Below are 27,141 nucleotides of genomic sequence, written 5' to 3'. Positions count from 1 at the left end.
TCGTTCTCTTATTACCTCTCTGGTTTGTTTGTTTGATTTGTTCAGAACAAGTCTCACTATGTAACCCAAATTGGCCTTGAACTCATGATCTTCCTCCCTCAACCCTTCCAAGTAGCTAGGACTGCAGAGCTTATTTGAGTGTTACAAGTAGCTACAGTTATTTCTTCTTGAAGTTGGCTTTAATCACACTGGGGTCTTGTTATGTCTCAAATGTATTACCATTGTCTGGGAGCTGACCATGGGTGTTTACCAAATCTGGAGTGTTCTTCCCTTAGATATTTACACAACTGCCTCCTTCATCTCCTTCTACTTGAGATATTAGTGCTTGTGTGAATCATCTACCCTGAACACCCATATATATATATATATATATATATATATATATATATAAGATAATGATCATGTTTTAACATCTTTTGCAGTGTAGGTGCTATAAGGGTTAAATGCTCTTAATCACTGAGTCATCTCTTCATCCCCCAACAGTAGTACATTCTTGTATAAGACTAATTGTAGCAGAAAATATTACGCACTAGGCATGGTGATTCTCTGTAATCTCATCACTTAGAAAGTAGCAGGAGGAAGATTAGCAGTTCAAAAGACATCTACTATGTAGGGAGTTTGAGAGCAGGTGGATTACATGAGACCATGTGGGGCAGTGGTTTTGGTCTTTGTTATTGATGTATCCCAGTACTAGCATAATCTTATATATCATATATATATATATACATATATATTAATATACACATATGATGCTCAGTGCAACAAATCTTTTTCCTGATCTCTACTCTGTGCCTTTTCTTTTTGGATGTTGATATCATTTTTTAGGATTTCTGTGGTTCCCAAAGTATCTGGAATCCTTACAGATTCAAGTCTAGCAAAAAAGGATAACTCCATGTCCCAGTATTTGCAACAGAAAATCCTGAGGTTACTACTGAGTTATGTTAACTGCCAGATTCATCCCCTGAGTAGTCAGCCATGGCCAGGGGAATGCAGTACATTTTCTGGCCTGGCCTTTGATCATGTCTTCTAATTCTGAATCTGAAGATAAAGCCACAAAATGTCTGTTGGAATAACAGAGGCTTGTCAAGTTCCAAGAGCGTCTACCAACATATGTATCAGTGTTGTATAAAATGTCGTTTTGGATGCTGACTCCATGGGATGTCAGTAGGAGCTCTTGAGTCTGTCCCATTGGGTTTACAAGTTCAATTTCATTGTGATAATGTACTCCATATATCTCCAAGCAGGAGGTAGTATGAAATATTAAACAGATTCCCAAAATTCCTTCAGCATAAAACCTCTTTCCTTCTAGAACACCTCCAGGAATATTGTGATATACTACACTGTGAAAAATACTGGTATTTGTGTCTGCTAAAATTCAATAGTTAGAAAATTAGAGAAAAGGCTCATAAAAAAATAAAATGAAAACAAAAATGTTTTTAGATGTATACCTATTTCAAGAAAATGATTTTAAACCCACAAAGAAATCATTCAGATTTTGTGATGGACTAAAGATTTTATAGTTTGTTTTTTGCTTTTTGTTTTTTTGAGACAGGGTTTCTCAGTGTAGCTTTGGACCTTTCCTGGAATTCGCTCTGCAGATCAGGCTGACCTTGAACTTACAGAGATCTGCCTGCCTCTGCCTCCTGAGTGCTGGGATTAAAGGCATGCACCACTACTGCCAGCTTTATGTAGAGTTTTAGAAAATGCTATTATACTAAGGGACTAACTAAACCAAGAAGAAAATTTTGCAACTTTTCATTGTCAGCATGTCTTATGAAGGATGACTGGAAATAATGTGTGGATGGAGGAGCTTGGCCAATGTGCCCAAAGGGAGCATGGCTCTGCTTGCTATCCTCCTGTCTCCAGATGACCTCTTAAATCTGTCCCTAGCCTCACACTCCTCCTAGCTGCTGCTGTGCCTCTTCAGTGAGACCTCTGCTTTCATTTTTACTCACTGAGAAAATGAAACAAATCAAAATCACATCTCGATGTATATTTTTTACATTTAATTAGCCTATTGTGTATGTGTGTATGTGCACGCATTAGAGGACAACTTACAGGAGTTAATTCTGTCTTCCACCATGTGGGTTCCAGTGATTGAACTCTGGCTGCAGGCTTGACTGCCAGTGGCTTTCTCAGCAGAAGCAGCTTGTAGCTTCTCGTGTATGTACTTATTCCCTCTAGCTTCACTTCTGCCTGAGATGTAGGCTTTCTTCTATGATCTGGATGAACTCTGAGGCCAATTTCTCACCTTATGGATTAGATTTCTTTTGCTTGCTTACTTAAGGATGTAGCTTAGCAATTCTTTCTATTTTATTGTATCATCCATCAATTTTTCTCTCTTTATTAGCTTGTTACCATTCATGTACACTTTTATGCTAATTTTATTATTAAAAAACAAATTGGGTTGGAGAGATAGTGGTTAGGAGCACACTGGCTGCTTTTCCAGATGACCCAGGTCCAATTCCCAGCACCCACATGGTACCTTGAAGCTATAACTGCAGTTGTAGGTGATACTCTTTTTGCCTCCACAAGCACTGAATGTGTATTGCACAGACAAGTATTCAGGCAAAGCACCCATACACATAAATGATAATAATTTTTGAATTTAAAAAACCCTGTGTTTTTCTAATTTCCCTCTGGCTACACTCTCTATTTTTTCTCTTCCTCTCTGCCTGCCCCCAAATAAAACATTTGCCGGGAGTTCAGTCTTTTCTGATTTTTTTTTTTTTTGTCCCTTCTGTCTTGAACCCTGTCCAAATAAGTTTTCTCTTACTATGTGCCATAGAAACTGCTATTACCACAGTCACTAATAACCATTGTAATATCAAAAAAACAGCAAGTGATTCTAAGTTTTGCAGAGTCAAAATGAGTGACCTCCTCAGCTCAGTAGGCAGTGGTAAGACAGGAGTCATTTCCTTTTTCTCTCTAGTGTCAGAAAAGAGTAGTAGTGCTCTTGGGTATCCTTAGTTTATGTCAGTGAAAAGTAATGCACCGTGTAGACTAGACTGGCCTGCCTCTCTGCCCCTCTGGCCCTCTGCCCCTCTGCCCCTCTGCCAAGTGCTGGTATTAAAGGAGTGTACCACCATAACCCTGAGTTTTTGTTTTGTTTTTGATTTTTAAACAAGGTGTTGCTCACGCTGGCTTCAAACTCAAGATTTTCTTGTCTCTACTTCCCAAGTGATTGGGTTTTAGGCCTGTGCCATTATGCCTCAGCTAAAATTAGTATATTTCTTCATTTTTTTATTTATAAGATTTAATCACTTTTATGTGTATCAGTATTCTACTTGCATTTATGTCTGTGAACCAGGTACATACAACACTCCCAAAGGCCTGAAGGCATCAGGCTCTTAGGTCTTGTGACATGTATGTTTCCTGGGCATTAAACCTGGATCCTCTGAAAGAGCAACTTTTGTCCTTAACTGCTGAGCCGTCACTCCATCCCTAACATCAGTATATTTCTGGTAGCAGTTTGGCGATCTGTATGAAAGCTTTACACATGTACATATCTTGTGTTTTATGATTTTATTATTTGTGTGTGGTATATATGTGAGTGCAGGTATGTGTCACTGCATATGTGTGGAGGTCAGAGGACAACCTTCTGAAGTTGGTGGAACTCAGGTTACAAGTATTTTTACCTATGAGTCATCCCACCATGCTTGGAGAAATTTATTTGTTTATTGTCTGATGTAGCCCAGGCTGACCTCAAGTTTGCTATGTTTCAGGTAGTTGTGAGCCACCATATGAGTGCTAAGAACCTAACCCAGGTCCTCTGCAAGAGCAACCAATGCTTGTAATGGCTGAGCAGTCTTCATAACCTTCATGTGATATTTTATGGCTCTGTCCTCATGTTATTAAATATTATTTTCTAGAAAACTCCCATTTAAAAGATAAATGTAGTGCTGAGAGTGTGACCCAGTTGGGAAGAGTGCTTGACTAGTGTGTGTGAAACCCTCAATTCAATCTCAGTACTGCATAAACCAGACCTGATGTTATACACCCTTAGTATTTTAGTCTAGCCTGGGCTGCCTGAGAACCTGGGCCAAAAAGATAGGAAATGGTTGGAGCAGTAAAAATTTGATAGTGAATCAGTGTATATCTTGTGTTGGAGGAAATGACTTTCCTGTCATTTTCCACTGCTGTTTTTAAAGACAGTCTTGCTGTTTAATACTGGTCTGCCTAGAACATGCAGACCATGACCATTTGATCAATTCTCCTGACTCAACATCCTGATTGGAAATTACAAGCATGTGCCACCACGCCCAGCCTGTAATTTTTTTGTTTTAAGGATAGTTGAAAGCTTGATGAAGTTATATCATTGCAGTTATGTTTTTGAAGATTGCATAGTTACCAAATTTGAGACTGTAACCAGAGTTCATTAAAGACCAAGAGGTTGACATTTAGAGATAGGTGCTTTAGTTTCACTTCCCCTAAGACAACAAGAAGTATTCTATAACTGAATGGTGACTATTTTTAGCAGTTTTTTCTGCTGTAAGGTAGAAGAGTGAAAGTACAGCCATGAGCTGAGCTCTATGTTTCTGTATCAGGCCTCACAGCTTTGCTTTTATGTGCCTAGGGTGTACCTTCCCATATTCTGAGCTTATGTACACAATGTGGTTCCTCTTCCTTCTTTTTGATTTTGTTCGTCTCTTTGTGGAATAATTTGCAAAACTCTAAAGGGTGAACTTTCTACCTCCCCCCCCCATGTATATCTAGGCTGTGTTCATCTTTCCTAAAAATGGGACTTTGGCAACTTATGCTTGCAAAGGTAGGATGCTGAAAAGTCATCTTCCCTAAGTATCATAAGTGTTCCTCACAAACATTGTCAGCCCTCACAGATGCACACAGCCAGAACAGTTCATCTTTACGCACAATGTCACAAAAGATGCTTTGGTAATTTGCATGACTTCTGTTGACACTTGAGAGCTGAGAACAAGTTCCTAACAGATCATGCTGAGTGGCTGTTGTACTGACTGAGGGACACTTGTCCTATATCTCAGATAGCTGGTATTTAAACTCCTTTCTTAGCAAAGTTTCATACTACTGTGCATTATAAGACTAAGAACCTTCAGAATTGATAACAGTTACTCAAAACACTACAGTGATTTAGCTTCACACCTACGGGTTTAATGTAATTTCTTATTTCATTTAGAACCACAAAGGTCTCCTGTTTGTATATTGAAATCAATGGTTTAATAAATCATTCATTTCCTAAACCTATTATAATCTGGCTTCTGTATTTACATGCTGTTACAAACTGGCAGGTTTAGGTTTGAATGATTTGTTAAATATAAGAAGAAGTAGAAAGTTAAATAATGGGTTTCGTTGTGATATTTTCATATATACATGTCACATGCCAGGGTTGTTTGCTTGGTGGTAAGTGCCTTTACTGGTTGATCCATTTTGGTACAAGCCACTATTGTTATCTTTTTAATTTTAAAGATTCTAATAGACATGTAGTACTGTCTCAGTGATTTGGGTTTGTTGAACATCCTTTAGTGGATTTTTAGCTACCCATGTCCTTTGCTGAAATGTCTCTTCAGAACTTTGGCTCAGTGACTTTTTTTAGCTAGCTGTTTTTGGTTAGCAACTTCTGTGTGCATTCTGGGTAAAAGTCCTTCAGTGGATTTGAAAATATTTTCTTCCATGCTGTGACTTCCCTTTTCATTCCCTTGACAGATTCCTTCCAAGAGCGCTTTTTTTTTTTATGAAGTCTAGTTCATTAGTGGTTCTCCTGCCTCCTAAGTGCTGACTTTGATTTTGCCACTTTTAAGTGAAATACTTAAGAGCAGTTCAGTGATACTAGCAAATGTTGCGCAGTAGTAGATTTCCCCAAACAGTAACCTTATTAAGTGGTTCATTCCATATTCTTTTCTCCCTCAATAGGCCTTAGTAACACCTAATCTACTTTTGGGTCTCTAAGAATCTGCCTAATTTAGGCATCTCCTACAAATAGAATCATACACTATCTTTTTATATCCAGCTTATTTCACTGGACATAGTGATCTCACATTCACCCACATTGTAGTGTGTATCAGAACTCCATTGCATTTTATGCAAAATAATATCCACATCACATTTTGTCCATTCTTCTGTTGCCAAACAGGGTATTTTACCTTTCTCTCGCAGATAAAGCTTTTATGAACATTGTTGTATAACTGTCTCTTTTTGTCTCAAAATTGTCATTTTCATTTCAAAACCTAAGGAAATAATCCATATGTGATTACCCAAGTATTATGTTATTTTACCATAAAACATATGACTTAATAACACTCATGTATAGTCCAAATATATATAATAGTCAAGTAACATATATTTCACATATAGATGATAACAAAGTGTCAGAACTAAAAGGCACAGCTTAAACATCAGCCACTGAAGACTTCTCAGATGTGGAAGTTGGACCTGTTGGAATACATCAAGTATACCTTAAGTGGAATGTTCTGTTCTTCCCTTCCTCGAGACATTTGTCCTTTCTGCTTTCACATAATTAGTATTCTGTCTGAGGGAAGGAAGGGAAAGAGCCAGAGGTGGGCAGGGAGCACAGGCGAGGGTAGAGAGGAGGAAGAACAAAGTATAATGGTACGTGACTGAAAATGCCATGATGAGACCTGTTATTGGTGTGCTAACTTTTGAAGAATTTAAAAATTTTTGAAAAGAAGAAACCTTTGTTAGTCTTACAAAGCAATACTGAAAAACATGTTAGCAAGGTAAAATACAGCTAATACAGTATAGAATTACATTTTAAAAAGTCATACAGAACAAATGCAGTAAAAGTTATATTGGATGAATTAAGCTTACAAATAATGTTCTAGTTCTTTTTTTTAACTTTTATTCTTTGTGTCTTTCACATTGTGCATTTCCATCCCATTTTCTCCCATGCCTTCTATCTGCCCACTGATCTTGTAACCACCCCCCAATAAAATTTAAGAGAAAAAGAAGGAAAAAAGGGAAAGAGAATCTCATTATGGAAGCCATGGTGTAACATAGTGAGTCACACAACAAACCCTTTTATCCATGTATCTTTATGTGCAAGTGTTTATTGCAATGAGTCATTGGTCTGGTTCAAGGCCTCTGGTTTCTGCTACACTATTGATGCTGGGCTCTCACTGGGACTCCTTGGAAATCCTGTTGTTGCCCTGTATCATGGAGATCCTTTAGCTTTGGGTATATAGGACCAGCCCCTTCATGTGTTTCTGCAGAAAATAAATGGGGTGAGTTTGGGGTGGGCCAATTTATAACCCTGGTTCTGGGCCTGGGAAGTTGCAAGGTTGGTTAGCCTACTAGCTCTCCCTGTCATGTTGAGCTCTCCATCAGTGGCCTTGCTAGTTCACCCCTTGCAGCAATGAGTAAGGGACAGGGCCAGTTCCCCTGCTATCACGTCTTCAGAGTAGGCTCTCCCACCCTTCAGGACTAGCTCTACTGTGTTACCCAGGGGAGGTGCAGAGACTACTCTCCCTCTTTTATGACCTCTAAAAAAGTATCTTTTTGTGTCCCTACTCTTGGTTCTTTTGTGCTGTACACACCTAGAAGTAGAATTACTGGTCCATATGACAATTCTGAGTCACTAAACTATTCCATAGCAGCTACATGGCAGTAGTCATTTTACATTCCCACCAATACTACATAAATTCCAGTTTCTCCGTTGTATTACCTACACTAGATAATTTCCAGTGGTGATTATTTTGGTTGTTGTTACGGTGGTGGTGGTGGGGGTTGTTTCTTTAGGAGGGACTGGTTTTGTTTTGTTTTAATGTAGTACCCTTATAGGTTAAAGGGTACTGTTTCATTGGTTTTTGATTTGACATTTCCTGAATGAATAATAAGATTGAACGTCTTTTGTGTGTTTATTGGGTTTTTTTATGTAATACTTGGAGAATTGTCTGTACAAGTTCTTTGTCCATTTTTAAATTGAATTGTCCTTTCATTCTGTGTGTGTTGGGGGGGTCAATCTCAGGAGTTGTTCCTTGGGAGCACTATATATCTGGACTTTCAGACAGAGCTTTCAGTGGCCTGGAGCTCACCAAGTAGACTAGACTGGTTGGCCAGCGAGCCGCAATCACCCCATAAGTGCTAGGAATTTGTCTTTTTGTAGGAGTTTGTTGCTTTTGTTGGTTTGGTTTTTGTGATAAAGACCTGTTGTGGAGCCCAGACTAGCCTTGACTTTATGTTCCTCCATCTCAGCCTGCTGAGGATGGTGGTAGTGTAGGCTGTTGTGCCTAGCAATAGAAGTTTACATATGCTGGGTATTAGCACTTACCCAGTATGTGTTACAAATAGTCTCACTTATTCCATGGGTTGTCTTTGTTCCCTTGATAATGTCCTTTGTTTGACATATGAAAGGTTAATTTCTTTATTGAATTTCACTTTATTTTTCTTTTGCCTGAGTTTTTGTGTCATTGTTTTATGTCATCTTGTCAAATGCAAAGTTATGAAGATTAATGTATTCCTGTGTTTTCTTAAGTTTTTTGTTTTAACTCTTAAATTTAAAATTTAACTTATTTTGAATTAATTTTTATAGACAATGTAAGATGAAGATATAGCTCCATTCTATTGTCAGTGAGTGTCCAGTTACCCCCATTGTTGAAGAGATCACTTCCCTTACAAAACAGTCTTGACATGTTGTCAGAAACCATGGCTATAGATACCTGGGTGTATTTCTGGGCTGTCAGTTGATGTGTGTGCCCCTCCAGTTTTTTGTTTAGAATGAAAAATGTTGAGTATTATGTAATGTGCTTAAGTCTAGACATCAGAATCTTTTCAACAACTGCGTTTGTTGCTGCTACAATTGTCCATTGGTATAGTGATGTTTTCGTAGTATCTTTGCAGTCATAATGAGCTCAGTCTGTGGAGTTAACATTCCATTGTGTCTATGTTTTGCCTACGGCCTGACAAAGATTTCTTATAGGATTTTTAGGTACGTACTTTTTTTAAATTGGTTGGTTTTGGCTTTTTGCACCAGGGTCCTACTGCATACTCCTGCTGAGTCCCAGACCTTTAGGCACGTGGCACTGTGTTCAGCTCAACCTCTTGTTTTCATTTGTGTTTTATATTTGAAATGAATTTTTTATGAATAGATTATAACTGCATCTCTTTTTTGGTTTTTCAAGGCAGGATTTCTCTGTATAATAGCTCTGGTTGTCCTGGAACCAGCTTTGTAGACCAGCCTGGCCTCAAACTCACAGATCCACCTGCCTGTTTCGCCTCCAGAGTGCTGGGTTTAAAGACTGTGCCACCACCACCCAGCCTAACTACATCTTTTTAAACTGTTTGATAATATCTGCTAGTCTCATAATATCAGTCCTTTAATTGAGTCATCTAATGCTATTGAAATGTTTTGTTTTGTTCTTGTTTTTAGAGATGGGGTCTTTCTGTGTAGCCCTGACTATCCTGGAACTCACTCTGTTGACCAGGATGACCTCAGACTCATGGAGATCTACCTAACTCTGCCTCTCAAGTATTGGTTTCAAAGGCTTGTACCGCCACCACCTGGGTGGGTTTTTTGAGTTTCTACATAGCCCTGGCTGGTCTGCAACTCACTATGTAGACTAAGGTGGCCTTCTAAAAAACCCCTGCTTGTCTCTGCCTCCTGAGTTTTGGAATTAAAGACATTGCTACCACACTTAGCCTGATATGGTTGGTTCTTATTTTACCCCTTTGGCATTTATTTTCCTTTTGTTCCTTTGTCATCTGTTGCTCTTCTCTCTACCTCCTTTTTTTTTGTTTGTTTTGTTTTGTTTTTTGTTTGTTTGGGAAAGCATGATTTCTTTTTCCTAGATTATTGGTTCTTTATCCTGTTTGCTGTTTTCTTAGCTGTAGTGGATGTGTGGTGTGTTACTTTGTCCGGTATTCCAAGGCTTGTGGCATACATCTTTTGATCATTACAGTACACCATTGAGAAGCATTGGCTGAACCACCTGCTGACTTCCAGCGGTGTTGCTTCTATCCCTGCCCTGCTAGTCTTCACACTGTTTGTAAGCTCTGCTTCCCTGTAGCTTTGAAACTTTGTAGTTTGCTGCTGTTTTAGAAAATGATAGTCTAGTTACAGACACAGTGGTTCATTCTGTTTCTCTCTGTTGTTTGCTTTTCCTGGTATTCATCCTTTGTCGACATCCAAATTTCAATCTGGTGTCATTTCTGCATGGCATAAATACTTCCTTTACCATTTCTGTAAGCATTCGGGTGGCAGGTGAATTCTTTTACCATTTGTATGTTTCAGGTTTGTTTTTGTAGGTTTTGGGGTTTTTGTTTTTAACTGGATTAAGAAGTCTCAGCTGATAGTTTTTGTTTTTGTTTTGTTTTGTTTCTGCTTGCTTGCATATTTATTTATACTTTAAAATGTGTACCACTACTCCATTCTGGATTACAGGCCTGCACTTACTATGGTCCATAAGAACACTCCTGTGGACTTGCTGACCCGCCATGTTTTTTCTTTTGGCCACTTTTAAGACTCTCCTGCTGTCATGTATAGAAGTGGTATCACAGTGTTGTGTTCTGCCAGCACTTCCTTTTCATTCCTTATGCATGTGGTTTGTTGAATACATGGTTTCTTTAAATTGTGTCTCCTCCTGCTTTTCATCTCATTTCTTAATTGATAACTGTTCCCTGAAGTTGTCTTTTCCACTCACCAGAGATGCCCAGTGCTTGCATCCATTGCTTTTTCCATCGCCCATTTCCACCCAGTATTTTTTCTTTTTTCACCTTTATTATTTTTAATTATGTGTAGGTATGTGTTTCTAAATGCGGGTATGTACATGTGAGTGCAGGGACAGAAGGATTAGATCCCCAGACATTTGTGAGCTGCATGATGTGGGTTCTGGGAACCAAACTTGGGTCCTCTGGAAGAATAACAAATGTTCTTAACCATTGAGCCATCTCTCCAGCCCCAGATTTGTGGTTTTTTTTTTTTTATAACTTTCTCTACCTAAGTGGAAAGAAGCAATAATGAATACCCATGGAGGAAATTGTACCTGGAGACCTATGTTAAAGGACTGCAAGTAAGAGGATGAGCTTATATATCCACCAGGCTACTAGAAAACAGTCCCGAGAACAAAGGGGTACATGGCTGATTGGTGTGGGAGCCAGCTTCATTTAGCTTCACCAAATAGGCATTCCCCTCCCCTTACAACCCCCAAAATTGCCTTAAATACTTCTCTGGTGGAATAGCCCCCAAGAGCTTTGAGGCCTAGAAGAATTATTTGTAAACTAGAAGGGAGGCATGTTGACAGTGTTCCACCCCATGACAACTGTTAGTGTATTGCGGAGCCGAATGGGTGACACACTTTAGTGAGGTGCAGTCCTAGAGGGGCCACTCTGCTACTAGGAGGCAAATGAAAACAGCTTTCAAGGTAGCTCCGAAACATTTTATAATCCTGTTTCCTTCAAGTTGATTTTTATAATTTTTGTTGTTTTATGTAAAACTAAGTACTAGCAGTTTAATTTGAATGCCACATCAATGACTGATAGTCTTTGAAACAGAGTAATTTGATTATTATCCTTTTTTTTTTGAAAATGTAAAAGTCACTGCTCACCTTTATAGTAGTGTCCACACTGATTCTCTTTTATTGTTTGTCATCTATCTGAATGAGCCAACTAGAGAAACCCAAAGATAAGGTCCTCCCTCCCTCCCTCCCTCCCTCCCTCCCTCCCTCCCTCCCTCCTACGCTCTGTGTGTGTGTGTGTGTGTGTGTGTGTGTGTGTGTGTGTGTGTAAGAGAGAGAGAGAGTGCACACATACGCGCAGCCTGCCTGGTGCGTGAAGAAGTCAAAAGGGTGTTACATCGATGGAACTGGAATTAGACATGGTTGTGAGCCACCATGGGGGTACTGGGAAGTGAGCCTGGGTCCTCTGCAAGAGCAGTAAATGCTCTTTACTGTTGAACTGTCTCTCTCGTCCATGCATTTTCATTCTTGAGAGGGATCTATTAGTATTGAAAAGCCCAGAAACTTCACATTTTTAAATCTCAAGAGATTTTTAAACATGCAATATTCTTCCATAGTCCTGCAATTCTCCAAAACCAGTTATGTTTTGGCATATATCTATTCTAGAAAGCTTATTTTAAAGTTAGAAACTAAGAAATACAATGTCATTGAAACTGGAAGATGCCTTTTATAGAAAGCATTCTTACCTAGAATACCCTGAGCCGTGTCCTCCATGTTGAATAATGCAGGGAAGACTCCACTGGAGGAACAGATTTGTTCAGAAACTCAAACTTGCATGAGCAGTACCCATCTATACTCTGTAATATTTATGAAAACCTTGTTTATAATGACATTTGGATAATTTATGTCTTCAATGAGCTGGTTAATAAAGTAAACTAGATACAACTTCATTAGCACTGTGCTCAATTGAAGAAAACAATCTTGACCAGGGTTTGTACAGTATCCACATGTTTTACCAAAAAAAAAAAGTATAAGCAGAGTACCAGTCAAATTTTGTTTAATAAAAGTTTATCTAGTTAAGGATGTTTTGGTCAGGGATAAATATACAATGGTGGTCTGGCCTAGTGTTATGAGTCTCTAGATGTGAAGTACATTTTATGATTGCCATACAACTAAGTCGTCTAACAGTACTGCTCTTTTCTTAAAAACAGACTTATTTTTATTATATGTATGTGGACATTTTGCCTACATGTCTTTCTATGTACTATATACATGCCTAGTATCCATAGAAGTCAAAAAAGAGTATCACATCCCCTGGAACTGGAGTTACAGATGGTTGTAAGTCACCATTTTGAGTGCTGGGAATTGAACCCAAATCCACTGGAAGGCAGACAGTGCTTACAACTACTGGGCCATCTTTCCAGCCCCCATTTAAAAAATCATTTATTTTTGTTTTATGTGTATGGGTATTTTGCATGCATGTTGTATCTGTGTACCACGTGCTTACAGTTCCCTCAAAGGCCAAAAGAGGGCATTAGATCTCTGGAATTGGAGTTACAGAGTGCTGTCAGCTTCCGTGTGGGTGTTGAGACTGAAGAGCAGTTGTGCTCTTAACCCCTGAGCTGTCAATTTTGTTTTTTTAAATGAACAAGAAGACATTAAAAAAAATCCACAGGCTTAATGGTATAATGTGATGCTTCTCAATATGTTGTATAATGTTTAAATCGGTTAAGCATATCTGTTTCCTCAATTATTAAAATAATAAGAATGTTAAAAATCCTCCATCCCAGCCCTTTAAAATGTGTAGAAAGGAGTTACTTTATAATTGTCCACATGTGGAGTAGCACACTGGACCTTTTTACTCCTGTCTAGCTGTGACTTGATGATATTAATTGATTATGGTTTGGGGCATGGCTCAGCCAGTAAAATGCTTGCTGTGCAAGTATGTAGACCTGAGTTTTTTCACTGTCACCCAGTGCTGGGAAGATAGAGGCAGATGGATCAGCCAGTCTAACTTAGAACCTTCAGAGACCCTGTCTCAGAAAACACCGTGGGAGCTGGGGCAATGTCTCAGTGTGTTAAAAAAAATTATTTTACTATTGTGTAATGAGCAACTTGAACAACAATGAAAGTGAAATCAAATTAAATATAGAACTATAGTAAAAGATTCTCACTTTTCTCCTTATTATCCTCTGCCTCTCATGGATAACCTTTACATTTTTTATTTAAAAATATATAATTATTTATAATTGGGTTTATGTGTCATAATGTGTGTGTGGAGGTCAGGATACTACTTTGTGGATTTGGTAATTTCCTTCCACCCTTTTTTTCTTTAAATTTATTATCATGTGTACAGTGTTATGTCTGCAGGCCAGTAGAGGGCACCATATTTCATTATAGATGATTGTAAGCTCCATGTGGTTGCTGGGAATTGAACTCAGAACCTCTGGAAGAGTAGCCAGTGCTCTTAATCTCTGAGCCATCTCTCCAACCCCCTCCTCCCACCCTTAAATGCATTCAAAGGGTTGAACTCAGGTACTAGGCTTGCTTAGCAAACACCTTTACCCCACTAAGTCATTTTACTGGCCATAGATGACCATTTTTAGTTAGTTCAATTTTATCTTTTCATTTTTCTCCAAGAATGTATCTGTATATGTATACAAGTGGATATACATATACGTACAGTTTTGTGAGTTATTTTGTTTGTTTTGTTTTATTTGAGACACCATCTCATCTTGTAATTCCAGCTGGCCTGGAACTTGATATGTAAGTCAGTCTGGCCTTAAACTTGGAGAATTCTCATAACTCTGCCTCCAAGTACTGGCATTACAGGTGTGCACTGTCATATTCAGTCCTTTCTATATTACCTTTTCTTTATGTGAGGCAGGATCTGACTGTGCAGCCCTGGCTGGCACACAGCTTCACTGAACTCCTGCCTTTGTCTCCTGAGTGCAGTACCAAAGACTTGTGCCACCATTCTCAGCTCCCTTTGTATATTCTTAGTCCTTCTCTAACACCAGCAGCAGTGGGTTGTGTTTCTCTTTATCTTGTGTTTTGGTTTCTCTTACATACTTGAATGATATTTAAACTTTTTTATATTGATTTTGTGTGTATGAGTGTTCTGCCTGCATGAATGTATGTGCACCATATTTGTGTCTGGTGCTCTCAGAGGTCAGAAAACAGCATTGGCTCCACTGGAACTGGGGTTGTGAATGGTTGTGAACCACCATGTGGAAACTGAACACAGGTCCTTTGCAAGAACAAGTGCTCTCAACCACAGTGCCATCTCTCCAGTCTCCAATACATTTTAAGACTCACTCCTATAGCAATATGTGGTGATTACCTTCATTTTTTTTGCTTATACTCTTTTATATATATCCTTATTCAGACATTTCCTATAATTAGGTATTTGGTATAAAAAGGATATTTGTGAACACTGTATAGCTATATGATGAAAATAAAAGCTTGAGATTATGATCAGTGGATACAGGTATAATATTCCAGGATAGAAAGATTAAGTTGTAGGTTTTATAGTAATTCTACTTGAAATATAATGTGGGCTTTAAAAGTCATAATAATAGTCATCATGGTGGCTCTCTCCTTTAATCCCAGCACTCAGGAGGCTGAGGCAGGCTGATCTCTGAGTTCAAGGCTAGCCTGGTCTTCACAGTAGACTCTGTCTTTAAAAAGTTAATGGTTATTGCCATTATAGGACTCAGAGGATGGATTAGTGGGTAAGAGCACTTGCTCTGCAGGCCTGAGGACCTGAGTTTGGATCCCCAGTGTTTACAGAAATAAGCCACAGTGGCTGTACCTGCCTATAACACAGCAATGGGGCTGGGGACAGATGGATCCCAGGGTTTCTCTGACCAACCAGCCTTGCTGTACTAGTGAGCTTCAGGCTCTTTGAGAGACCCAAGAGAATGAAGGTAGAGAGCAAATGGAAGATATCCAACATTGTCTTCTGGCCTCCACATGGATATACACACTACAGCCCCAAACTATCGTAATACTTGGAAATCCATCTAGATGACTATGTATTTGAGCCTTTGGAAAAACAATACAGAGAAACCCTGTCTTGTAACAAATGGATATGGAGAAACCTAATGATGAGGTACCAAAGCATAATAAGCTATGGAATTAAAAGTGGTATTCTAGTACCAAGGTAAAAGAGCAGTGGAAGCTGGGCATGGACATACCTGCCTGAAACCCCAGCACTGGAGAGGCTGAGGCAAGAGGATCACAAGTTTGAATGCAGAGAAGTGGTTAGTGAAAAAATAGCTTAAAAAAACAAAGTAACTTGAGTGTAAATATCTTAATATGTGTCAAACAAGCATACAGACCTGTAAACAAGTACAATTCTGGTTTTTTGTTTGTTTGTTTCTTTGAGGCAGCTTCTCTTTACATAGCCCTGGCTATCCTGGAACTTTCTCGTGGACCAGTCAGACCCTGAACTCAAAGATATCTGCCTACTTCTGCCTCCCAAATGTTGAGATTAAAGGCATGTGTCATCATGTCTAGCTTGAAAGTCTGAATTATTTAGCAAAGCTGCAAGCAATTTGAAGTAATAGAATTTTAACTTTTTAATATATACTAAAATAAGTTTCAAATGTGTAAAATTTATAGAAACAACAAAATAATTGATGTACTGATCATAATTAGCGTAAGAATTTACAAAGGAGATAGCTAATAGAGTAAGCTATGTAAATTCATTTAAAATATTTGTTCATTAATTTTTGTTTGTATGATATATGTGTAGACATGTTCATGTATGAAGGCACATGTGTGTTGTGTCGCTCGTGGATGTCAGTGGACAATCTCTGATGTGAGTTCTCACCCTCTGCTTTGTTTGAGGCAGGGTCCCTCTTCTTGTTTGCTTCTGCATGTGTTTTCCAGCCTAGCTGGCCTTGGAGTTTCTGGGAGATTCTCCTGGCTCCACTTTCCATCTTATCACAGGAATGCTGGGGCTACAGACATGCACTACCACATTTTGCTTTTGCATAGTTTCTGGAGATCCAATCATATCATTGGACTTGCTCAGCAAGCACTTACAACTGCTGAGACATCTCTCTGGCCCAGATATAACTTCTTTTTTTTAATAATTCAACTTTATTTTATGTGCAGGTGTCAGATCCACTGGGGTTACAGATTATTGTGAGCTACCATGTGGGAGCTGGGAATCCAATCTGGGACCTCTGGAAGAACAGCCAGTGCTCTTAACCACTTAGCCATCTCTACTGCTCTTAGATTTAACTTTTGTACCATCCAAAAATGAAGCCAAAATGGTGGAAGGGCATTATCAGACTCTAAGAAATATTTGTAGCAAATTTCCAAGGACTTTAATATTTTCACCTATAAATAGGCACAGAATAAGACTAGACAAAATAAAAAGTTTAGCAAAAGCAAGCATAGAAAAAAAATAAATGTAAATTAAGCTAAGTAGTTACTGAGAATTATACATTAAATTAGCAGCAACTCATTTGCTGACCAGACTAAGGGTAATTTCTAGATGAATAAACTGTTGTGATCTGTTGTATTAACACAGCTACTCAATACTCTTAGATTCATGAATTCTTTGGGATTGGGAGGGCAGGGAGAGAGACAGAGTTGCCCTCCACCTTGTTTGAGAGTCTACCACTGAGCCTGAAGCTTCCTCCTTCAGCTGAGCAGGCTGATCATCAAGCTCCAGGGATCATTAATGTCTGTCTCAGCTCTGGGATTGCAGGTGTGTGCCAACAGCATATCAGCATGCCTGACTTTTTACATGGATTCTGGGACTCCAAACCAAGTCCTGCAAGCACTGATACCCACTGAATCATCTCTGCAGTCCATGGACATACTTTTCTCACCATGAAATCATGCAACTTTGGGTTGATTGACAAAAAAGAAGCAGCTTCCTTTTTTCTCAAAGCTAACGTATAAACTCAAAGATTATCAGAAATTGTCCCAAATAATAAACAGTGATGATAACTGTTAGTAGTTGTAGTGTTCTGGTCATTGTCCACCTGTAGTATCAAAAAGTGACACATGTCAGTGGCTGACAACTGAGGCTTGCTTCTCCCTCCCTGTGTTACTGGCTGTGGTTATGCTTCTTGGTCTGCCGCTTGGGATCAAGGTAGAGGGCAAGAGATGTGGTGAAACTTAGAAGGCTGCTTCACTTCACAGGCAGTATGACCCTCCCACAGAGTTGGGCCAGTGCAGAGGGGCTGCATTTATTTTGATTGTGAGCCTAGCCTTTAATGCTGAGCCATCTCTCCAGCCCTGGCTGCAGATATTTTTGAACAAAAAGTGAATGCTATGAACAAGTGTGTTCAGGTATGAAGGCCTTTTAATCTAGTGTCACAGCCTAGGGTATGTTGAGAAATGCCTAATGGGGAGGGAGAAGGTGGCCATGTTTTCTGATAGTTTGAAAAATGGCTATTTTGGATAATTAGATTAGGCCAGTGCTTTATGGCACCAGTGGGTATTGCAGATTTTAAATCATCGTAGGATGGAAGAAACAGCCATGCTGTTTTAGCAATCAACTTGTCTTTCTAAATCTGTACACATCTGAAACTTCACAATAGTCAAGTATTTGAAAATGAATCTAACTTTTTGCCTTGTGAATAATATGAATTTGTGTTCTTGGGAGATTATTTTAGCACTGTTTTAGAGCAGAGCCATAGATTTAAATTAGGCCAGGCTGCTGGGCAAAAATAAATAAATAAATAAAATCTCCATGTAGAACCCTCTGAGAAAGAAAGCTAGCTGCTTGGGTTGCTGACAGAGGGCAGTGTTTGCTTTCCTGCAAGCTGTCTTGGCTATTGGTCATTGCCAGGTTGTCACTTAAAATCACAATAACTTTTTTCTGGTTAGCAACCATTCCCTGGTGATAGATTCTTTAAGAAAAAGCCTCTCCCCACACATGAAGTAGAAATGCAAATCTAGCCTTTAAAAAATGCTGCTCCTACACTGAGATGTAATTTTAGACCCGTGCTCTTTTCCATTGCTTTTTCTCATAGTGGTAGTTGTGCAGATTTTTCGATGAGGCATGCTACAATTGAGGTGGTTTAAGTTCTGCTTGCAAGAGTACAAACCCAGTTAAGCAAGAGATTGAAATTAACCAGCAATTAGCTTCTCTGTAGTGTTAGATAGCCCACAGCCAAGAATTCCTTGGTAATAACTCTTAGTGATTTTTTTGTTGTAGGGAATTACATTGGAAAAATTGTTTCTATTTTTCCCCTGAAAGACAGGACCTCATGGAGCCCAGGCTGACCTTAAACTCCATATGTAGTTAAATAACCAACATTTCCTCTTGAGTACTGAGATTACTCATGTGTGTTACCACACCCAGTCCATGTGGTACTGCAGTTTGCTAGCAAGCAACCTCCCAATGAAGCCATGCCTCCAGGCCTGATATTTATTTCTTAATGTTTGTAATTTATTTATTTACTCAGCAAATAGTCATTCCGTGTTTGACACCCAGACACTGTATGTTTTCACTTCTGTGTGGCTAAATCTCTTGGAAAGTGGTGGGATCTGTTGTTGATCTCAGCATAGTTGGGGGATCCCTGTTCTACAATGACAAGTGCTTACCTGGCCATCTGTTGGTCTCGTTTCTCCTCTCTCCCTCCATTCTTTTCGTTCTTTGTTCTTGTATTTCTCTTATACCTTGTTCCGTCTTTGAAAGGTCAACTCATCCAAGAATAAGAGAAACTGTATATGATATTGTATAACATGTGTCTGTTGTGTAGGCGTGGTGGTATACACCTATAATCTCAGTGTGTAGGATCTAGGTACAGGAGGAGAATGTTTGAAGCTCACCTTGGCTACATGACATTGTGGCAAGACCCTATTTCAAAACAAACAAGCCTAATATAAACAGGAGGCAACAAAGGTTTTTATTTACTTTAAAAAACCAAATCCCAGCACTCAGAAGGCAGAGGCAGATGGATCTCTGTGAGTTCGAGGCCAGCCTGGTCTACAAGAGCTAGTTCCAGGACAGCCTCTAAAACCACAGAGAAACCTTGTCTCGAAAAAAAAAAAAAAAAAAAAAAAAAGAAAAACAAAAAACAAAAAAACCCAAAATGCAATTTCACCTGTGCAGATCTCAAAGCAGGTACATTTGTTTCTTAGCTTAGAAACTATGTATATTTAAATGAGCTTATATAATTACATTTAAAATTAGTGTCAGTATGCTGTTAGAGAAATATGCATATAATTAGACAACTTTTTGCTATGCACTCTCAATTTGAATTCTAATGTGCTATTTCTGGAATTAGGCCTCTCTGTATCTTTCTGTCTGATATATTATATCTAGCATATTTGTTAATTCTCAGTGTCTGGTCTCTAGGATGTACTCCAGTTAATGAACAATGTGGTTCTGGCTATTGTCTTCTGTTCTGATGAACTTCAAGGTTATTAAAATGTAACTCTTTTCTTCTTCAGCGTCAGACAACAGCCAGCGCTTTCGGGAAACCTGTTTTGCATTTGCCTTGACTCCACAACAGGTGCAGCAGATCAGCAGCTCCATGTAAGTCACCTTCCATCTGACCTGCAGTTTGGGGTAAACCCAGGACCAGCTATAGTAAATGTGTAAGCACACACACAAGTATGGGCACTGTTGACATTTCTGGTGTTTAGGAATGCAATGAAATGTCTTCATGTATATATTTTTAAATAATTTTTATTCTTATTCTATTTCAGGGATATTTCTGGGACCAAATGTGATTTCACAGTGCAGGTCCAATTAAGGTACAGTGTTGACTCTAATTTATATTCAAATTTTAAAATATGTTCCTTCAGGATTAATTTTTAAAAAATCTCAATTTTCAACAAGATATTGGGTATGCTCCCTAGGAAAAGAAAGCATTGTAAGAGGCTCTGTTTGCTGCCCCATGTGGGTCTTCTCCATGGTGGTGGTCCTCAAAAGGGTGGTTGGTGGTGTCTTTAAGGACAAATAAGACAGTCAACTTTTGGGTAGTTGTGGTGACACAGGCCTTTAATCCTAGCACTTACTTAGGAGGCAGGCTCAGGAGGATCTGTGTGAGTTCATTTGCCTTCTTTACTGAAGAGGCAGACAGCACATCAGTCTGCAGAATCTCATGAACACTCACCAGACATTCTAACCCACCAAATCCTGTTTCACTGTGCCCTAATTCCAAACGCACACTAGACACTTTGTGGAAGTTCTTAGACATGTACAGAAGCATGCCAGCACAGGCTTGCAGCCACCCCTTGTCAGGCTTCCCTCTCAGAGCGTCTAAGAAATCTTTTATTCTTTTTCTTTTTCTTTCTTTTTTTTTTTTTGTTGTTGCTTTGTTTTCTGTTTTATTTTTATGCCACGTGCATTGGTGTTTTGTCTGCATGTATGTCTGTATGAGGGTGTTGGATTTTCTGGAACTGGAGTTACAGACAATTGTGAGCTGCCATGTGGGTGCTGGGAATTGAGCCTGGTTCCTCTGGAAAAGGAGTCAGTGCTCTTAACTGCTAAGCCAGCTATCCAGTCCCCCTCCCTTTTCTTTTATTTTTTTCCGAGACAGGGTTTCTCTGTGGCTTTGGAGGCTGCCCTGGAACTAGCTCTTGTAGACTAGCTGGTCTTGAACTCACAGAAATCCATCTGCCTCTGCCTCCTGAGTGCTGTGATTAAAGGCATGTGCCACCACAGTCTGGCGCCCTTTTCTTATATAAGCCCACTTTGCTGTTTTTTATTACTTGGCCAGTATTCATAACCCATTGGAATAAGAGATAGAAGAAAGCAACACAGTCAGTTTCCTCAGTGAGCTGTTTTCCCTGTAAACAACCTGGTAGCAGCAGTCACATACAGATTAAAATGCACCAGTGAGCCAGAAAAGAGATCAGTCTACACACCATCCAGTTTCATGGGACCATGCAAGCACCTCTCACCTAATCTCTAATAGTGAGGTCAAACTTGATGAGAAAGCCAAGAGATTGACAGGATTTAGGAGCTTTTATACCCTAAAACAATAGGACCAGCCTTAATCTAAGACTTAGTTCTAAAAGGCACTGGCAGAGGTGTCATTGAGTGTGAATGGTACTTCATCTTCTGCCAAGAGCAGACTGTGAAAATGACTGAACAAATTAAAGGACAAAATGCAGTCCTTCATAGTTAATTACATGTTGCTGCACTATTCTGTATTTCTTTTGTCTACATAGTTTTCTTACAACCACATTTACTTGTCTGTTGATTTGTTTGGGGGTATGTGTGCATGCGGGGATCAGAGAGCAACTTGAGGGAGTCACTTAAAGTTCCAGGAATTAAACTTGGGTTTCCAGGCTTGACAGCAAGTTCCTTTACCTGCTCAGCCATCTTTCAGTGCGCACCCCCCTGTTTTGGATGGTGGGTGTTGTTATATTTTGTTTGTTTTGGGGGTAGTGTCTCTCTTAAGATGGCTTGGAACTTAACAGCAATCCTCCTGCCTCTATCTCACAAGTGCTAGAATTTCAGTTGTGAGGTACCACTCCCAGCTGATTATCCTTTGTTTCCAACATTGCTTTTTGTGTATATTTACTAGTGGGTTAACACTGGAGCCTCCATTATATCTTCTTTCTTACTGTTCTCTACTCAATGCATGTCTACTGAATAGAAGTCCCACTTCCTTATCTGTTAAATCTGACTTATAGGCTCCCAAAGCCAAAATAAAGGTTGAAAACCATAGCTTGGACTGTAATCTAGTGACTTACAATTTTAGACTAAGATCTAGTAACTTTGCTCAGGATTTCATAGTCACCAAATACAGTTCACATTTTGAAGGAAAATTACCTTTCTTAGATGTTAGCTTTGTTATGGTTACTATTGCTGTTATGAAACATCATGATCCAAGACAACTTGGGGAGGAAAGGGTTTATTTGGTCTACATGACATGAGTCATAGTCTATTGAGGGAATCAAAGGCAGAAACTCAAACCAGGCAAGAACCTGAAGGCAAGAGCTGATACACAGAGGGCATGGAGGACACTGATCACTGACTTGCCCTTCATGGCTTGTTGCTGTTGCTGTTGCTGTTACTAATTTTTTTTTTTTTTGAGACAGGGTCTCTTTACATAGCCCTAGCTGTCCTGAAACTCATTATGTAGACCAGGTTGGCCTCAAACTCAGAGAAATCTGCCTACCTCTGCCTCTTGAGTGCTGGGATTAAAAGTGTGTGCCACCACACCTGACTTCAGCCTATTTTCTTTTTTCTTTTCTTTTTTTTTTTTTTTTTTGGTTTTTACGAGACAGGGTTTCTCTGTATTGTTTTGGAGGCTATTGATCCAGCCCGGCCTCGAACTCACAGAGATCCGCCTGCCTCTGCCTCCCGAGTGCTGGGATTAAAGGCGTGCGCCACCACCGCCCGGCCAGCCTATTTTCTTATAGTATCCAAAATAACCAGCTCAGGAGTAACACCACCCACCATGGGCTGGGTCCTATCAGATCAATCACTAAGAAAATACCCTATGTATGAACTTACTACAGCCTGATCTTTTAGATGCAATTTATCAATTGAGATTCCCTCCTATGAGATGACTCCAGCTGTGTCAAGTTGACATAAAATTAACTAGCACAGCAGCTAATTGAGAAATTCCAAGGCACTCTAGATAATTAAAAATGATTTAGCTGGGCCTGGAGAATTTGGCTACCAGCACCCATATCCAGCAGGTCACAACCACCTGTAACTCCAGCTTCAGGCGATCTGAAGCTTTCTTCTGGTCTCCACAGTCACCTGCACACACAAAAGTGTCCTTACAAACACAGAGATTCATATACACATACATCTCTTAAGATTAGAAGGCTGTTGTATCCCTAACCTTCTTTTTTTATTTACTTGTTTGTTTGTGAATCCGGTTTTTACTATGCAGCCCTGGCTCTCCTTCAACTTGCTTTGTAGACCAGGCTGGTCTCAAACTCACCAAGAACTGGGAACTCACAGAGTGTTGGGATTAAAGTTGTAAGACACCACAATCAGTCTTTTATCTTAATAAAATTGTGTTTCTCCTTCCCCTTGTCTCTTCATTCCCCCATTTCTAAGCCAGTATATCATTTAAGACGTCTGTACCTTTTTTATTTCTTCATTATGAATATTTATCTAAATCATGAAAATAATTTGGTTACTATTAATCATCTAGTCTGTTTTCATTTATGGATCTGTTGCTACCACCCTTGGGAAGCATCTTCCAAGAACTGTCTGCTATTGGCCCCTCTTTTGCCTTCAGTTTTTGAGAATGCTGGCATTTCACCTTTTACCTAATTGAATAGGAGCTACTTGTCATGTAGATAGATTATGCTTTTCCTACAGGTTTGGATATCATGGTGTCTATGTTTGAATTTATTACTGCACCTGAATAATTATGAGCTGGGGCATCCTTTTACTGTTGTGAGTCAGATGTAGTGATACACTTCTGTCATCCCAGCACTCAGGTGGCAGATGCAGGAGGATTGCCAATATGTAGTAAGACCTGTCTCAAAAATAAAAACAAAAGTAGCAAAAACAATGACAAAAAGAAATAACTTGTAATGGAGATCTCTATTGGGTTTAGACCTATCCCTGTGACTCTAACATCTGTTTGCTAGGAACATTTCTAGCAAGTTGTTGTAGACCAGTATTTCTTAACCAATTGGAACCTGTGGATTGTCTTCCTAAAAATGAGTGTGTGTGTGTGTGTCTGTGTGTGTGTGTACATGCACTTTGACATGGCAAAGTGATTCCTTTATGTGACCATTCCAACACAGATTCCATAGCTGGCAGATTAAGACCTCACAACAGATGTTAAGAGCAGATAACTGCATGTAATGAATATTCCACAGAATTCACAAGGAGGGCTCTCCCTTCTGTACAGCCCAAAGGTGCTGTGAGTTTACTGTAAAGATGGAGTGAAGTACAGGTGTATATTGGGAATAGGAAATTAAAAAAAAAATTCTCTAGCTTAGTAAAAATCAGCCAGTAGGATGGGAAGTTACAAATTGTATATCAAGCCTTGGTTTTCCCAAAAGATTACACATTTAATTTAGAAATAAATGTTTTGTGAGTTTCTGAAACAGTGTTTTAATTTATACAGACATAGCACAAATGCTGTTATTATTCAACATCTTTAATTCTTCGGTAGTGAAGAAGCTCTTTGACTCATTCATTAGACAGAACTTGGTCTTGGGAGTGGGATTTGGCCCTTAGATCATGTTTTCAGTATGTTCCACTGAGAACCAGAAAAAGGCAGAACTCCAGTATGCTGTATTTCCTCTTGGATTTATAATGCATGTAAACCAGTCTGAAGCTCTGGGAAGGTCTTTGATATAAATGCTTTAATTGTTTTGATTTGGTTTTCTAAAAGTTTATTCAAGTACAGAGTCTTTTTAAAAAAGAAACAAATTTTGAAAATTCATGAGGCCTTCTCAATCTTAGACAAAGAACTACAAGTAACTAAGGAATATTGAAAGCAGGAAAAATAGTCTTCCCCAGAGTCACCCAATACCACATGGTCAGATTGAAGACATATACATACAACTTACATTTTATGGATGAGCATATTATATTTACATATTTAGAAACACACTACTGAAGAGAGAGAGGTCATGAATTGAAAAGAAAACAAGGAAGGGGGACATGATGTAATTTCAAAAAATAAAGATAAAAATTGATTTTAACACCTGCTAATAATATTTAAGGAAGCTACTGTCCCTCAGAAGATAATTCTAAAGTTGTCATAAACACTACTGCAAGTTGGTAGTTGTAATTGCTAATCTAGATACTTGATGAAACTATTTACTATTTACCTTAAGCAATTTAAGTGAGGGATCAGGAGTTAAGGAGGTAGGCTCCCACCCCTTGCCTTAAATCCACATGGAACCTTTTTGGTTTTTCAAGAGAAGGTGTTGCTACATAGCCCTGGCTAGCTGGAACTCACAGAGATCCTGATTCTGCTTCCTGAGTGCTAGGATTGAAGGTGTAGGTAGCCACTATGCCCAGTCACATGTAACTTTGGAGTTCTCCCACCCCAGATTGTTGACTGACAACCTAGACAGCCAATTAGCACATACTTTGTATGTGCTATATTTGGTGAAAACAAGGAAAAACTATGTGAGACCATTTTTACTGTGATTGTTTATTAGATTGAAGGACTGCTCAAGGAAATCACTGATACCAAGCAGTGGGAAGTGGACCCTCACTGCTTTAGAAACAGGAGGCAGTTTTGGAATTCTTGTTCTCGCTCTGTTCACTTTTACAGAGACTGAGAAATAAATTGTTTAACCCCTAATTCCTTTTTACTTTTGTCCTCAGCACATACTCAGGGTCTGTTCCAGTTGCCCAGAAACAGGAGGCATTTGTGACATCCCTCCAGCAGCATAGTGTAGACTACTGTTTTGTACAGTTGTGATTTAATATCTCAACTTTGTATTTGTTTCTCTTTGATTGAGAATGGCACCAGGTGTGTTTGTGCATAAGTTTGATGGACTTTAAATTTTAAGTAATAAATTCATACATCTTTTATGGTAACTTGGAACACTATTGCCCATACATATTTTATACATTTATGGGCTATCTAAATCCTTGATATTTTTTAACATCTCAGCTAACTGGTTTTTCTTCTAGTTTGTTTATGGCATCACTAATTTATGCACACACACATTTGGGCCTATACAATTCTGGCCTCTAAAAGATCAATGGTTTTTTAATCCTGTTTGCCCATGTTTACTCTTTATATAAAATGTACTGTTTTTATTATTCTTTTTCTGTTTTAAAATTGATCATCTTTCAAGTTAGCTATCAAATAAAAATGTTAGAGATTATCTTTTAATAAATGAAATTAAACTTGACCAACTTTGCCATTTAGGTTTTGTTTATCAGAAACCAGCTGTCCACAAGAAGATCACTTCCCACCCAACCTTTGTGTGAAAGTGAATACAAAACCTTGCAGCCTTCCAGTAAGTTCTAAACACGATTTTGAAGTACATTACCTATGACTATTACATAAATCATCTTAGATGTTTTTAATTCTAATGTTACTTTAAGAAACATTTTGGGGACTAAGGCTGGTGCTCAGAAGTGCTTGCTTAGTATGGAAAAGACCCTGGATTCAGCCCCACTACTGCAGGGAGGAGACATTTTATTGTGTAGTCATGTGACTAGGTAGGCAAGTTAGCAGCTGTGACATGAGCCATGCAGAGAAAATTGTAGCATTGCCCATGGTAGCATCAGTGTTGTGCTGGGTTTTAGGAAGACAGAATCCCGTTGAGCCTGTATGCCTGTAGTGAACAGAGTTCAGAATGCTACTGTGCCTTAGATGGAGTGAGGGCAGGAGCTGTGCTTGTTTCCCTTGGAAATGCTCCTTGTATACCTCTTTAAGCCATTGTGAACTCATTCTGATTCTTAGACAAGAGATTTTGAATTTTTACCACTGTCTATCACCCTGTCCCCCACCCCCCACCCCCAGCACGGGCACATGTGTGCACCGGGCTTGCTAAAGTGAGACTGTCAGGTTGTTCAGAGAGAGCATTGCCTAAGTAACTCATAAATGTTTGCTTCCCTACTTTTAATGAAAACATTTGTAGGTTTGTTTTAAAAAAAATAAGAAGAAATGGAAACAATTGTGGAAATAGAAATAAATTATATTTCTTTTTTAGGGTTACCTTCCACCTACTAAAAACGGTGTGGAACCAAAGCGACCTAGCAGACCAATTAATATCACCTCACTTGTCCGATTGTCCACGACAGTACCAAATACCATTGTTGTTTCTTGGACTGCGGAAATTGGAAGAGTAAGTAAGCTTTTGTTTGTAGCTCTTTTCC

General features: G+C 39.0%; 1 protein-coding gene across 3 annotated transcripts in view; it reads left to right on the top strand.

Moving 5' to 3' along the window:
- Positions 1–27,141, top strand: part of Pias1 (protein inhibitor of activated STAT 1) — a 114,022-nt gene that overhangs the window by 48,286 nt on the left and 38,595 nt on the right. For all 3 annotated transcript variants that reach the window (XM_005075574.4, XM_013117423.2, XM_040740341.1), the window contains exons 3-6: positions 19,809–19,893; positions 20,067–20,114; positions 26,186–26,276; positions 26,976–27,110. In XM_005075574.4, the coding sequence (XP_005075631.1) occupies positions 19,809–19,893; positions 20,067–20,114; positions 26,186–26,276; positions 26,976–27,110 (359 nt within the window). The remainder of the gene's footprint in view (positions 1–19,808; positions 19,894–20,066; positions 20,115–26,185; positions 26,277–26,975; positions 27,111–27,141) is intronic.

This window comes from Mesocricetus auratus, unplaced genomic scaffold (genome assembly GCF_017639785.1).
Source record: "Mesocricetus auratus isolate SY011 unplaced genomic scaffold, BCM_Maur_2.0 Super-Scaffold_100691, whole genome shotgun sequence".
Classification (NCBI taxonomy): domain Eukaryota; kingdom Metazoa; phylum Chordata; class Mammalia; order Rodentia; family Cricetidae; genus Mesocricetus; species Mesocricetus auratus.
Note: the sequence above shows the minus strand (reverse complement) of the source record. Positions and strands in the feature narration are given on the sequence as shown.